The sequence below is a fragment of the Bos taurus genome, chromosome 26 (assembly GCF_002263795.3).
Source record: "Bos taurus isolate L1 Dominette 01449 registration number 42190680 breed Hereford chromosome 26, ARS-UCD2.0, whole genome shotgun sequence".
Lineage (NCBI taxonomy): Eukaryota > Metazoa > Chordata > Mammalia > Artiodactyla > Bovidae > Bos > Bos taurus.
In genome coordinates this window covers 46729571-46743494 of record NC_037353.1, presented here as the reverse complement: position 1 = coordinate 46743494, position 13924 = coordinate 46729571, and the positions used below count along the sequence as shown (strand labels likewise).

The 13924-nt window shown below is 43.4% G+C and overlaps 1 protein-coding gene across 2 annotated transcripts in view; it reads right to left on the bottom strand.

Moving 5' to 3' along the window:
* The window catches only part of DOCK1 (dedicator of cytokinesis 1), a 556534-nt gene that overhangs the window by 205244 nt on the left and 337366 nt on the right, over window positions 1-13924 (bottom strand). For both annotated transcript variants that reach the window (XM_005225872.5, XM_002698580.6), the window contains exon 28: window positions 7928-8029. In XM_005225872.5, the coding sequence (XP_005225929.2) occupies window positions 7928-8029 (102 nt within the window). The remainder of the gene's footprint in view (window positions 1-7927; window positions 8030-13924) is intronic.

The window sequence follows — 13924 nt, the reverse complement described above, 5'->3', positions numbered from 1 at the left end:
CTGGGAGTTGGTGATGGACAGGGAGGCCTGGTGTGCTGCAGTTCATGGGGCCGCAAAGAGTCGGACACGACTGAGTGACTGAACTGACTGACTAAAGTGTTAGTCACTCAGTCATGTCCGACTCACCGCAACCCCATGAATTGTAGCCCACCTGGCTCCTCTGTCCATGGAATTCTCCAAGCAAGAATACTGAAGTGGGTTGCCTTTCCCTTCTCCAGGTAATCTTCCTGACCCAGGGATTGAACCTGGGACTCCCCACATTGCAGGTGGATTCTTTACCATCTGAGCAACCAGGGAAGCCCACTAGAGATAGATAGTAGAGGCCAATATGGCAGAATGCTTGCAACTGATGAATTCAAATGATAGGAATAATGGTTTTCATTGCACTATTCTTTCAGCTTTTCTATATGCTTGACATTTTTAATGATAAGAAGAGGAAAGCTTGCAAGCTAAATGGGGAGACTCAATATGAGACTGTATCACCATCAACATTCTGATTTTGATACTCTTTTATAGATCTGCAAGACGCTCCCATGGGGAGAAACTGATCAAAGCATACGAAGATGCTCTGTATTATTTTTTACAGCTGTGTCTGACTCTACAATTGTTTCAAAATAAAAGTTTACTCAAAAAATACATGCTTTAAAATAATTAGTGGAAAAATAGTAAACCAATGACATAGACAGAGGTTCATAACCTTGTACAGGAGGCCGTGATCAAAACCATCCCCAAGAAAAAGAAATGCAAAAAGGCAAAGTGTTATCTGAAGAGGCCTTACAAAGATCTGAGAAAAGAAGAGAAGCAAAAGGCAAAGGAGAAAAGGAATGATATACCCATCTGAATTCAGAGTTCCAAAGAATAGCAAGGAGAGATAAGAAAGTCTTCCTAAGTGATCAATGCAAAGAAATAGAGGAAAACAATAGAATGGGAAAGACTAGAGATCTCATCAAGAAAATTAGGGAACATTTCATGCAAAGATGGGCTCAATAAAGGACAGAAATGCTATGGATCTAACAGAAGCAGAAGATATTAAGAAGAGGTGGCAAGAATACACAGAAGAACTATACAAAAAGATCTTCATGACCCAGATAACAACGATGGTATGATCACTCACCTAGAGCCAGATATCCTGGAGTGTTAAGTAAAATGGGTCTTAGGAAGTGTCACTATGAAAAAGCTAGTGGAGGTGATGGAATTCCAGCTGAGTTATTTCGATTCCTAAAAGATGATGCTATGAAAGTGGTGCGCTCAATATGCCAGCAAATTTGGAAAACTCAGCAGTGGCGACAGGAATGAAAAGATCAGTTTTCATTCCAATCCCAAAGAAAGGCAATGCCAAAAAATGTTCCAACTCCTGCACAATCGCACTCATCTCACATGCTAGCAAAGTAATGCTCAAAATTCTCCAAGCTAGGTTTCAATAGTACCCGAACAGAGAACTTCCAGATGTTCAAGCTAGAAAAGGCAGAGGAACCAGAGATTAAATTGCCAACATCTGGTGGATCATAGAAAAGCAAGAGAATTCCAGGAAAACATCTACTTCTGCTTCATTGACTATTCTAAAGCCTTTGACTGTGTGGATCACAACAAACTGTGGAAAATTCTTAAGGAGATGAGAATACCAGACCACCTGACCTGCCTCCTGAGAAACCTGTATGCAGGTCAAGAAACAACAGTTAGAGACAGATATGGAACAACAGACTGGTTCCAAATTGGGAAAGGAGTACGTCAAGGCTGTGTATTGTCACCCTGCTTATTTAATGATATGCAGAGTACATCATGTGAAATGCTCGGCTGGATGAAGCACAAGCTGAAATCAACATTGGCAGGAGAGATATCAATAACCTCAGATATGCAGATGACACCACCCTTATGGCAGAAAGTGAAAAGGAACTAAAGAGCCTCTTGATGAAAGTGAAGAGGAGAGTGAAAAAGCGTAAAACTCAACATTCAAAAAATGAAGATTATGGCATCTGATCCCATTACTTCATGGCAGATAGATGGGGAAGCAATGGAAACAGTGATAGACTTTACTTTCTTGGGCTCCCAAATCACTGCAGATAGTGACTACAGCCTTGAAATTAAAAGATGCTTGCTCCTTGGAAGAAAAGCTATGAGCAACCTAGACAATATATAAAAAATCAGAGACATTACTTTGCCGACAAAGGTCTACCTAGTCAAAGCTATGGTTTTTCCTGTAGTCATGTATGGATGTGAGAGTTGGACCATAAAGAAAGCTGAGCACTGAAGAATGCTTTTGAAGTGTGGTGTTGGAGAACACTCTTGAGAGTCCCTTGGACTGCAAGGAGATCCAACCAGTCAATCCTAAAGGAACTCAGCCCTGAATACTCATTGAAAGAACTGATGCTGAAGCTGAAGCTCCAATACTCTGGGCACCTGGTGCGAAGAGCTGACTCACTGGAAAAGACCCTGATGCTGGCAAAGATTGAGGGCAGGAGGAGAAGGGGACGACAGAGGATGAGATGGTTGGACAGCATCACTGACTTGATAGTCATGAGTTTGAGCAAAATCCAGGAGTTGGTGATGGACAGGGAAGCCGGGCATGGTGCAGTCCATGGGGTTGCAGAGTTGGACACGACTGAGTGACTGAACTGAATGGCATAGAAACAGAGGTCAGAGAAATAGAAAGACACAAAGCTGCTTAGCATGACCTCTGGGGCCTTGTGCAGTTTGAAACCCCAGTGCCTCTCCAGGCCCACCACCTTCTTTCTCTCCCACCTACAGGACTCCTTCTTCTCTTCCTACACATTGCACAACCCTCTCTTTTGCAAAACAACCCTTCCTGAGGGCTTCCCTGGTGGTCCAGTAGGAAGGGACCTCAGGGCACATGGAATCAATCTGGCCAGGGAGCTACGATCCCATGTGCTGGGGAGGAATTAAGCCCACAAGTGTCAGCTACTGAGCCTGGGCAGCATAACTAGAGAGTCCTTGGGCCACAAGGGAAAACCCTGGCAGCTAAGACCCGACACAGACACATAAATAAATAATTTTTTTTTAAGCCTTCCTTAGGACTTCCGTGGTGGTCCAGCGGTTAAGAATCTGACTTTGATTCCTGGTCGAGGAACAAAGACCCCACATACTAAGGGGCAAATAAGTCCATGCATCGCCATTAATTATAAGCTTGCAACCACTGAGCTCATGTGCCACAAAGAAGCCTCAACACAGCCAAACATAAAGACAAGAATATTTCTTAATTTTGTTTTTTAAAAAGACTTCCGTCCACCTGACTCAGTCCAGTGTGGCTGATTTGCAACGCCCATTCTTTTGGAGCATGGGTAACCTGGGTTGTCTGATGGACTCCCGGGTAAACTGGGATACTCTCTACTACACTGGGGGCCTCAGAGCAAGATGTGTCTGCTCTGCTGCTCTCATTACCTCCACCTTCTTCACACAGTTGCTCTTCACTAAGTAGCTTGTGAGTGAACTCACTGTAAAAGGATTCCGCACCCTTGGACTCAGCATTTCATCTCCGAGGAATGGTCACAGGGATAAAGAAACAGATGCCCAGTGCCAGGCTCCTCTGCCCACTCATGACAGTCTCTACACAGGCTTACAAATCACCCTTTGGTGGCTATTTTCACATGGAACTCAGGGCCTTTAAGGCCAAGCCTGGCCAAGAGCAGAAGGATTCCTAGGCAATGACACTCACACAGCAAACATTCTTGTTTTCATAATCCCTGTGAGCATCATCACCGCTTTCCATCAGTTGAGAAGTCACCCTGGACCACACCAGCACAGGCTGGTGGTTGATGGGGCCAGAAAAGAAACAAAGAAGGGGTAACAGGCGATATCTGCCAGGTGAGACCAAGGTAGGCATCAGGAGGTGTTCTCAGAAGAGGTTGGACAGATGGAGACAGGAGGCATTTCAGGAAGAGGGTCCTAAGATCTCAGGGGGCTGCCTGGCCAGGCTTCCCTAGGTCACCCCACAAGCAGACAGGACTGGGAGAGGCCACAGGAAGGAGGAGGAGCGCGTGGCAGACTGTGGCTTCCCCTGGGTCCTCCTCGGAGATGAGAAGGGCCCTGTAGCCGGGTTCTCTGAATCTTCCCTGTCCTGTCTTCTGGATTCACTCAACCTGTAACTGCCAAGCATCACTTCTACTTGCAACGTTCGTGCATGAGTCCTTACTCACTCAGTCACTCCACAGACATTCCCTTAGGGGCACTTGGCAGGAATCTGGGACACGTGTCATGAGAACAGTCTGCCCTGGAAGGTCCAGAGTACTCCTCATCACCTCGATCTTACAATGGACGCTGAGCAAGCTCTTCACTTGTGGTCCTGACTCTGTGACTTGGACCCAGGACAGCCAGCAGCCGCATCTTCAGACCCGCATCTCCAACGCAGAAGAAGAACTTAAAGACCGTTCACGGTTGCCCATCCTAAAGGGACAATCTCTATTATGACAATTTTGAGCTGAAATGTCTATCCTCTTTCTTTCCTGGCTTAGACTTTCCATTTCATGCTGTGTTCCATCCTCTCACGGTCTGGGGGTCCAAGGGGCCATCTGAGAGGCCGTAAAAGTAACAGTTCTGAGGCTCGTGACTTTGGTGTTGATCATAACTGCAATTTTGTTTGAGAATGACTCATTCATCCAAAAAAAAGGGCTAAATTTGAAAACCTAAGGTAGCACTTTTAACAAGGAAGTAGTCTTGAGAAAAGAGTTGAGGCTCTTTGCACATCGCAGTACCGATTAACTTCCAATTATTTAACACAAAATGCTCTTTCGTTTTTGTGAGCAGTTGTCCAAGTAGAAAAATAGTCAAATCCTCTCTACGGATAGTTAACAGATAGGAACCCATTTTACGAAGGTTCTGACAGATTAACAACAATAAAAAAGGTTTACAATCCTTGCAGTATGAATTCATGATATCCAAAACCACAAATGCCATTTCATAATGGAAATCAAATCGTTTGCAAATAATTGATGCTCTGAACCACTGTGTCTACAGAAATAAACTCCCTTGGGAAATCAGGGCCACAACACATAACAAGTATCTGATGATCTGCTTCCTGCAAGGAGAGAGGGTACATGCTTGGAATTCAGGATGTTACAGTCATTTTTAAACACCATTTTGTAAAATCACTTTTTCATGACATCCTGAAGGTTCCCTATCCACAGCACACTTGAATAATCTGGATTAAATATTTTTAACAGTTTGCATGAATCATAAGATTTTGATCACGTGACTAATCTGTAAAGGACAAATGATTTATTGGAGCCCTGAGTTTTCAGCATGGGTAACACTTCTCATTCTGAAGTTTATCCTTTAGCCTGAACCATTATCTAGGAAATTGCTCATATAGATTTAGCTACAACTGGCTTAAAGCTGAACATTCAGAAAACTAAGATCATGGCATCTGGTCCCATCACTTCATGGCAAATAGATGGGGAAACAGTGGAAACAGTAGCTGACTTTATTTTGGGGGGCTCCAAAATCACTGCAGATGGTGATTGCAGTCAAGAAATTAAATGGAAGGAAAGTTATGAACAAACTAGACAGCATATTAAAAAGCAGAGACATTACTTTGCCAACAAAGGTCTGTCTAGTCAAGGCTATGGTTTTTCCAGTAGTCATGTATGGATGTGAGAGTTGGACTATAAAGAAAGCTGAGCGCCGAAGAATTGATGCTTTTGAACTGCAGTGTGGGAGAAGACTCTTGAGAGTGCCTTGGACTGCAAGGAGATCCAACCAGTCCATTCTAAAGGAGATTGGTCCTGGGTGTTCATTGGAAGGACTGATGTTAAAGCTGAAACTCCAATACTTTGGCCACCTGATGCAAAGAGCTGACTCATTTCAAAAGACCCTAATGCTGGGAAAGATTGAAGGCGGGAGGAGAAGGGGACAACAGAGGATGAGATGGTTGGATGGCATCACCAACTCGATGGACATGAGTTTGAGTAAACTCTGGGAGTTGGTGATGGACAGGGAGGCCTGGCAGGCTGCAGTCCACAGGGTTGCAACAGTCGGACATGACTGTGTGACTGAACTGAACTGAACTGATCCTTCCGATGATCAAACAGGAGGCATGAAATGTTTCACAAGGCAAATGGAACTTCACTATGATATGCCTGCTGAAGAATCCCAGGATAACATCACATGTGATATGTTACACGCGTGAGAAGAGTCCTACATGACACTGCTCCTTAATATTACACAAAAACTAAACATATTAAGCCTGAGAATAGTCCTACATTAAACTGCTCATTAATATTACACAAAAACTAAACATATAGACACATCATCACATACACATTCTTGCTCCTTGATTCCTTTGTAAGATTTTTTTTTCTGATGTGGATCATTTTTAAAGTCTTTTTTGAATTTGTAACAATATTGCTTCTATTTTGTGTTTTGGTTTTTTTGGCCATGAGGCATGTGGGACCTTAGCTTCCCGACTAAAGATCAAACCCACACCCCTTGCATTGCAAGGTGAAGTCTTAACCACTGGACCACAGGCAAGTTCCCCTTGACTTTGACTGAAGGAAAATTGGTATGATTTTAAGGTATAAATCCATTTGTGTATCTTTAGAAATTTAAATCCAATTATTTATTATTATCTATTATGTTATTAAATATTACATCAATTCAGTTCAGTTCAGTCGCTCAGTCGTGTCCAACTCTTTGCGACCCCAAGAATCGCAGCATGCCAGGCCTCCCTGTCCATCACCAACCCCCAGGGTCTACCCAAACTCATGCCCATCGAGTCAGTGATGCCATCCAGCCATCTCATCCTCTGTTGTCCCCTTTTCCTCCTGCCCTCAATCTTTCCCAGCATCAGGGTCTTTTCCAATGAGTCAACTCTTCGCATGAGGTGGCCAAAGTATTGGATAAATACAAACTTAAATATACATATGCATACACATAAGCATATATAATGGCAGTGATTAGTGATGTAGCTTTTTTTTATTAGAATTCATCCTTTGAAAAAATGCTTAAATGCCTTGTCTTCTGACCATCCCTTAATAAGGCTGACGTCAAGTGCAATCAACGTTGTTTTGGAAACACTAGCAGAGCTTCCTGTGGTTTGTAGGAATCTAGGGGCCTCAGAACTGGAATCGGTTCTCCGAGACACAGGAGTGGAGGGTGGACATCTACTTGGCAACTCTGCAGACATGCTGGCGGTGGCTTCGCAGACGACATCTGCCATATGGCCCTGTGATGCCAGCTTGTCAGGGATGGTGCCTCCAAGGATACGTTCCTTTCTATTGTACTTCTCCTGATTAAGTTGTATCACAGTCTCACTGAAGATGACTAGAGAATTATTTCCAGAAATGCTAATGAGCCTCCATGATGAAAGCTAATTAATAACGGAGCACAATTTAAGGCTGAAAATTCTCCTTGGCTTCTATCGAGTGTCAATCGATAAATAAACAGGAGCTAATGGTAGCTCTCTGTGGTAACGTCTCCAAATTTACCATGACCCTAAAGCCTGGGAGAGGAAAGAACAGAAAACGGATTTTTCTGGGCTGATACCCTGGGTCACTTTCCAGGTCAGTACAAGGAGTGAGCCTATCGCAGAAAGCTTATCTTCTCTCTCTCTCTTTTTAATTTTAAGCCTTTTGTGTTGTGTTGGGTTGTAGCTGATTAACAATGTTGCGATAGTTTCAGAAGGGATCCAGCCACATATATACATGTGTTATCCATTCTCCAAACTCCCCTCCCATTCAGGCTGCCACACTGTTAATATTGAGCCATGCATTATACAGTAGGTCCTTGTTAGTTATCCATTTTAAATAGGACCCTTATCTTCTTACAAACACACTTTTACCTAGACCATCTCTGGGCTTCTGAAGTCAAGTGGAGGCAAGTCTAAAATCAAACTGAAAATGGAAATATTGATATCAGCATTTTGTCTCAAAGGCTGAGCTCAAAACAAGGTTATATGAACAGTCAGAGTCACACTCACCACCACATCGGTCCTCATCTTCCCAAAAGTCTTGATCAAATGGGCATAATGATAGTCTTCCATTTGTCGTAGGATAGCTGTCATGCAGGCCACGAAATTTCCCTGCAAACAAATCAAAAGATATAGTTAGATGATGAGAGAACAACACTCAAAAGTCGATGTAAACCGACAGCCCCTTCTTCTGTTTCTCCTCTGCTGTAACAGTAGGTTCTCATTAGCCATCTATTTTATACATGTGAAAGTGAAAGTCACTCAGTGGTGTCTGACTCTTTGCGACCCCATGGGCCATACAGTCCAGGGAATTCTCCAGGCCAGAATACTGGAGTGGGTAGCCTTTCCCAACCCAGGGATCAAACCCAAGGCTTCCACATTGCAGGTGGATACCTTACCAGCTGAGCCACCAGGGAAGCCCAAGAATAGCGGAGTGGGTAGCCTGTCCCATCTCCAGAGGATCTTCCCGACCCAGGAATCAAACGGGGGTCTCCTGATTGCAGGCGGATTCTTTTCCAACTCAGCTATCAGGAAGTTGGAAAAGAATATACACAGCAGTGTATGCATGTCAATCCTAATCCTTAAAAATGCATTCAAATATACATTAGGTGCAGAAAAATACTGTTGATTCCACTTATATGAGGTATCTAGAATAGTCTGATTCATAGTCAGAAAGCACATTGGTAGATGTACCAGGGGCTGGGGGTTTTGAGGGTGCAGAGTGGGGAGGGGGCGTTAGTGTTTAGTGGGGACAGTTTCAGTTTAGGAAGGTGAAAAATTCGAGAGGTAGAGCAGGAGGGTGAGAGCTGCTTAGTGCCACTGAACTGTACAGTTAAATATAGTTAAAACAGTGTGTGACTTCTACCACGACAAAAAAAATAAAAACTCTGGTCGGCAGAGGGGAGGAGAATTGATGTGAATTGAACTAAGAGTCTGGGATCACAGCCCATCAAGGAGACACCACGAGTGAGGCTGGCCAGCTAGGTGACCAGTCACTTCAGCCTCAGCATCTTCTCTTTTGCTACATTTCTGTCTCTCTGACTCCATTAAATGCTTGCTGATACATGACTGTCCAGTCTGGAAAAAACAAGCTTGAAAGGTTTTTTGCATTAAATATGTGCAAATGGGAGACAGGATTGAAATCACTGCCACTTGTATTTTGTGTTCTCTGGAAAGTCGCTGCCCTTATTATCAGGCCAAGTGTGTGTGCAGCACCTCCTCCTGGGCTGTGGCAAAGAAAGGCCTTTTATTTCTCAAATCTGCCTGTATCCCCCTTGGCCAATTTGGAGGCAATCACCAGTGACTCCACAATGAGTTATGGTCCAATTCTCCTCCAGGAGAAGCATGTGGGGAGGAATGCGGCCTCATCAGAATGTAAAGTGGGAGAGACAGGAATTTCTCAAAACAGACAGAGCTGGCAGGAAAAGGAAAGAAGGGGGAAAAAAGAAACCACCAAAGGAAATCAAGACACGGGACAGGATGGGACCAGGGCATTGAGCAACAGAAGTGCACACGTGTGTGCGCGTGCAGATCTGTGCACCTGTGGGTGTGTGCAGACACACCAAGGCAAATTTGGTCTAGTGAGTAGGCAGGCGGGTAAACTCTCCTGTTGCCATTAATTGGACTCGATCATTTCTGAGGCTCATGGCTGACAGCGTCCTAACAACCTTCCTTGCTTTTAAACATTTCCCCCTAAAGTAATGACATTGCAAGAAACATAGGACATATATTTTCTCCCATCAAAGCAGTACAAGTCTGGTAAAATTACAGGATGAGACATACTCTGAGACATGCCCCTAATTTTGCCTCGCTAAATGAGTTCAGATTGTATTCTTTTACTAACTCTGCTTTTACAAACAATATGATTGAATGCCTGAATATCTCTTGTATGAATTTGGAATGCACGCTCTGAATTGAAATATCAAAGTCCACTATTTTTTTCTGAGCCATTTTATATCTGTAATATACATATATGCTTCCACATGAGTCCTCAGGAAATGCATTACGTAAGTTAGCCAAATAAAATAATGATAATATGGTATGTTCCATTTGCCCAGAAGTGTAAATTATTTGTGAATGATGATAATTGCTGAAATTTAGATTCCAAGTCGGTGTTCAGGGAAAAAGCTTAAATAACGTGTGTTTTCCACTGGAGGAATGATCTGTAAAATGGCAAGATATCCATTTATGAAGATGAACTTTTGTAATATGTAGGTGTTTAGCATCTTCTTGAGCACAAGAGAAGCCGCCTTTGTATTCTTTACTTCTGATGAAAGCCATCTTTTGGATAACAGTCTTCATCATATTACATGTTGATTGATTACCATGTGTCAAGCGCTATGCCAGGGCCACTAGAAACATGGCCTCATTCAATCACACCACAGATTTTCTTCTTGTTCCCAGATTATAAACAAAAGTGTTCCCCTCTCGATGAAAATAAGGAAACCCGGCTGTGAATCCAGAATACCCCCTATGAGGTAGGTGCTGAGGAGCTGGGCTAATTTTCCATCCAGATATGCATTTTAATTATTTTTCTGAGAAATTTGAGGTCACTGCTAACGGCCAACCTGAAACAGAGATTCACTGTCTCAAACTTGTGCAGTCATTAGAGAAAGCTGGGAAGAGCATGAGGAAGCGGAAAAGGTGGCCATAGACAGTGTCTCCAGTTCTCCCCTGACCCAGCTGGCTACGACCTGGACGCCTCCCTCCCAGACAAGGAGCTTTTCTAGAACGAGAAGTTTCACCTGCCAGGGGTTCATATTAATTTTCTGCAGGTCAAAGGGGTTAAAGAATCGGGACTCCCATATTACAGTCACTGAAATCACAAAGCCAGCTGTGTACAATTCAGAGCAACAGACTTCACGTACTGCACTTTAAATATGAAGTTCAAAGTAGAAAGAAGACCCCAGAGCAGTCTTGAAAATGCAAAACACATGAGCAGGGAGTAATATCCATTTAAAAACAACAGAAATACATAGAACATCCAGAATCTGGCCAGACACTCAAACAGGTGACGTGGACATGCTCAACTGAGGGAGCAGACTGCCACGCAATGCTGAAAATTCCATGCAAGGCAAAGGCTGGGGGAGCTGACATGATGCAGAAAATGAAAACCTGAAGAGAACATAGCAATTTCCATAAAGCAAATCCTGGGAAGGCTTCAATGGCTGGTCGGGAAGCTCTGCATTTGCATGAGAATATCACAGAGAGGGCAGCCAAATGGCCTCTTGTCTAACTGTGATGGGGACTAATTGGAGGACAAGGGCAGGTCATCGCCCTGAGTTAGAGGTCAAAAGGCCACAGGTACAACGCGCTCCCTACTTAATCTAAGGAAACGTTACGGAAAGCAGTTTGTATAGTTCAGTCTTGCTTAGAGGAAGCAAATCTTTCTATTTCAGTGCTTTTCTAAGCAGAAATTCTGCACCCCACCGAGAAAGAGGTAATATACCTGTCAAATTTCACAGAAAGGCCCCCTCTTTCCCTCAGAACGGAGTCCCATGCGAGGGGGCCAGCATCTTTAGAGAAGAAACATGGCGGACACCATGGAGCATGACTGCCTACGTGAACTCAGTGGAACCCTCTGGAGCAGAGTGTGGGTTTCTAAGGGTAGATGGAAAGCAGGTATTTATGGAAGCTGTATTTGAAACCAATCACACACCAGAAACAGAAGTGGGGGTGAGCTGTGACACAAAACTTATTCTGCAGGCTCAGAAGAAAATTACAATTCGATGCCTGGCCATTGATTTATTGGAAATGCATTTAGAAGTCATAGGACGCTTTTAGTTTAGACAATGGGTGGGTGGGCAGGTAGGCTGGGGGTGACTGTACAGAATTCCTCCTAGAAACTGAGCCTGGGGGTCGAGTTCTAGTCCCAGTGGCTGAGTGAAAATGAGCAAATAAATAAAAGTAAGACATATTCCTTATGACTTCAAAGCCATGCAAAATAGGGACAGAGAAGTCAGGAGGCAGAGGCAGAACTTTTAAAAACCAAGACATGGAAGCCTCATAAACAAAAAAATGTGAACTTCATTAGCAATCAGAGATGAAAATGGTATATCATTATTTGCCTGCCAAAATAGCAGAGGAGTATTTAAGTGATGATAATGTTAGCAAGGGCACAGGGGATGAGCACTCTTAGACTCCACTGGTGGGAGCATAAATTGCTATAACCTTTTTAAAAAGCGATTTGGCAATAGGTTTAAAAAGTCTTGGAAAAAAATACTCATCTCCTCAGGGTAATTCTACTTCCCACAAGTCACCTAAAGAAGTAATTCAGAATCAGAAATTTTATGCCCAAAGATGTCCATTGCATCTCTGAAAACATCTCAGTGTTCAACAGCTAGGAACTGTATAAGTAATATGATATTCTGTAAGATTGCAAGGTAAAATATAGGATGCCCAGCTCAATTTGAATCTCAGAAAAATATGTCCCAAAGATTGCATTGGAAATTTTGCACATGACATTCATAATACTACAGAAATGATTTGTTGTTTACCTGAAGTTCATTTTTTATTTGCTAATTCACATAAACATACCATAGTTTTTTGATGAAATATTATGTAACCATCAAACAATAATCATGAAAATATGAACTGTTTTAAGTAGCATAAGAAAATGCTCAAAGATGAAAATCAGACATAATCATGGGAGTTTTCAGCAAAAGAAAAAAATATAGCACAGGAAAAAGTCAAAAGGAGAAACAATTCAAAGAAAAGACACCACATAGTGATGAGGGCGGGAGGATGAGTCCAGATTACTTTAAAACTGGAAAATATACTAGCATTTTAAAAGGTGGGACAGGAACTGAGAATTGCATTGACATACATACCCCACCAAATGTAAAATAGACGGCGGGCGGGAATTTGCTGTGTAGCAAAGGGAGCTCAACCCAGCGACCACCAGTGGTGGGATGGGGCAGAAATTCTGGGGAGGGTGGGAGGGAGGCTCAAGAGGGAGGGGACATAGGTATACTTATGGCTGATTCACATTTTGTATGGCAGAAACCAACACAGCATGGGAAAGCAATTATCCTCCAATTAAAAAATAAATTCTAAAAAAAGGTAGTCATTAGATAAGACAGCTGAGATCTCCATCTTCTCCCCCTGACCCTCAGTGTCCTTAGGGGTTCCCTTATTCTCAAAAAGTTCTTTCATGGGGCTCCCTCTGCCCACGTGGACTAGGTCACTGCTCCTCAAGCCTTGGGCTGAACTTGCGTCTGTGCCGCCCCCTGGAATTTTCTTTCTGGCCCTCGTCCAGCCCATTTTAAATTTGGAACACCAGGGCTCTAAGCAGATGGACAGACAGACTGGAGGACAGGCAGAACGCAGCACTGCTGGTGGGGCAGGGGACGCTGTGTGGCAGGCAAGTGAGTGCAAAGTCGCAACGGGATACAGAGACAAAAGGCTTCTAACACAGATTTTGAAGAACAATCACTTAGGGCGAGTTCTTGTCAATGGTATCTTTGCCATCTTTGCCTAGTCTAGAGTCCAAGACTGTGTACATGAATTGGAAGGGAAAATCCCAAGGATTTGTGTTCACAGTCTTGAGCTGTGAAGGGGCACCTCTTTTATGTAAAGACATCAGGACTGAGTCACGAGGCTCAGAGAATAAAGCTTGACATTGCTCTTGGTAATCCCATCCACGGTCCAGAACGCTTCATACACCCCTGGATCTCACACGTGCATGGAGCCCGCAGCACAGGCAGAAATTGTAAGTCTCTTCCAAGTACTCTAAACGCCAAGGGATTTGGGGGAGCTCCAAATCGCAGAAGCTGTCGGAGCTGCAGACAGAGCTCCAGGGACATGGGGTCTGGAGGGCAGGCAGCAGGCTTGAATAAAAGGAGAAATCTACTATTTGTATTGGGGATTACACTTCTTGGTGGCCAGTGATGACGTGTCAAAAATTTTAAATGTGTTTTCATGAAAGCAAGTGCTTTGAAGAGGAATTCTCATTTATATATTTCATTTCAAATATATCAATGAAAACAAACCTACTTCATAATCACC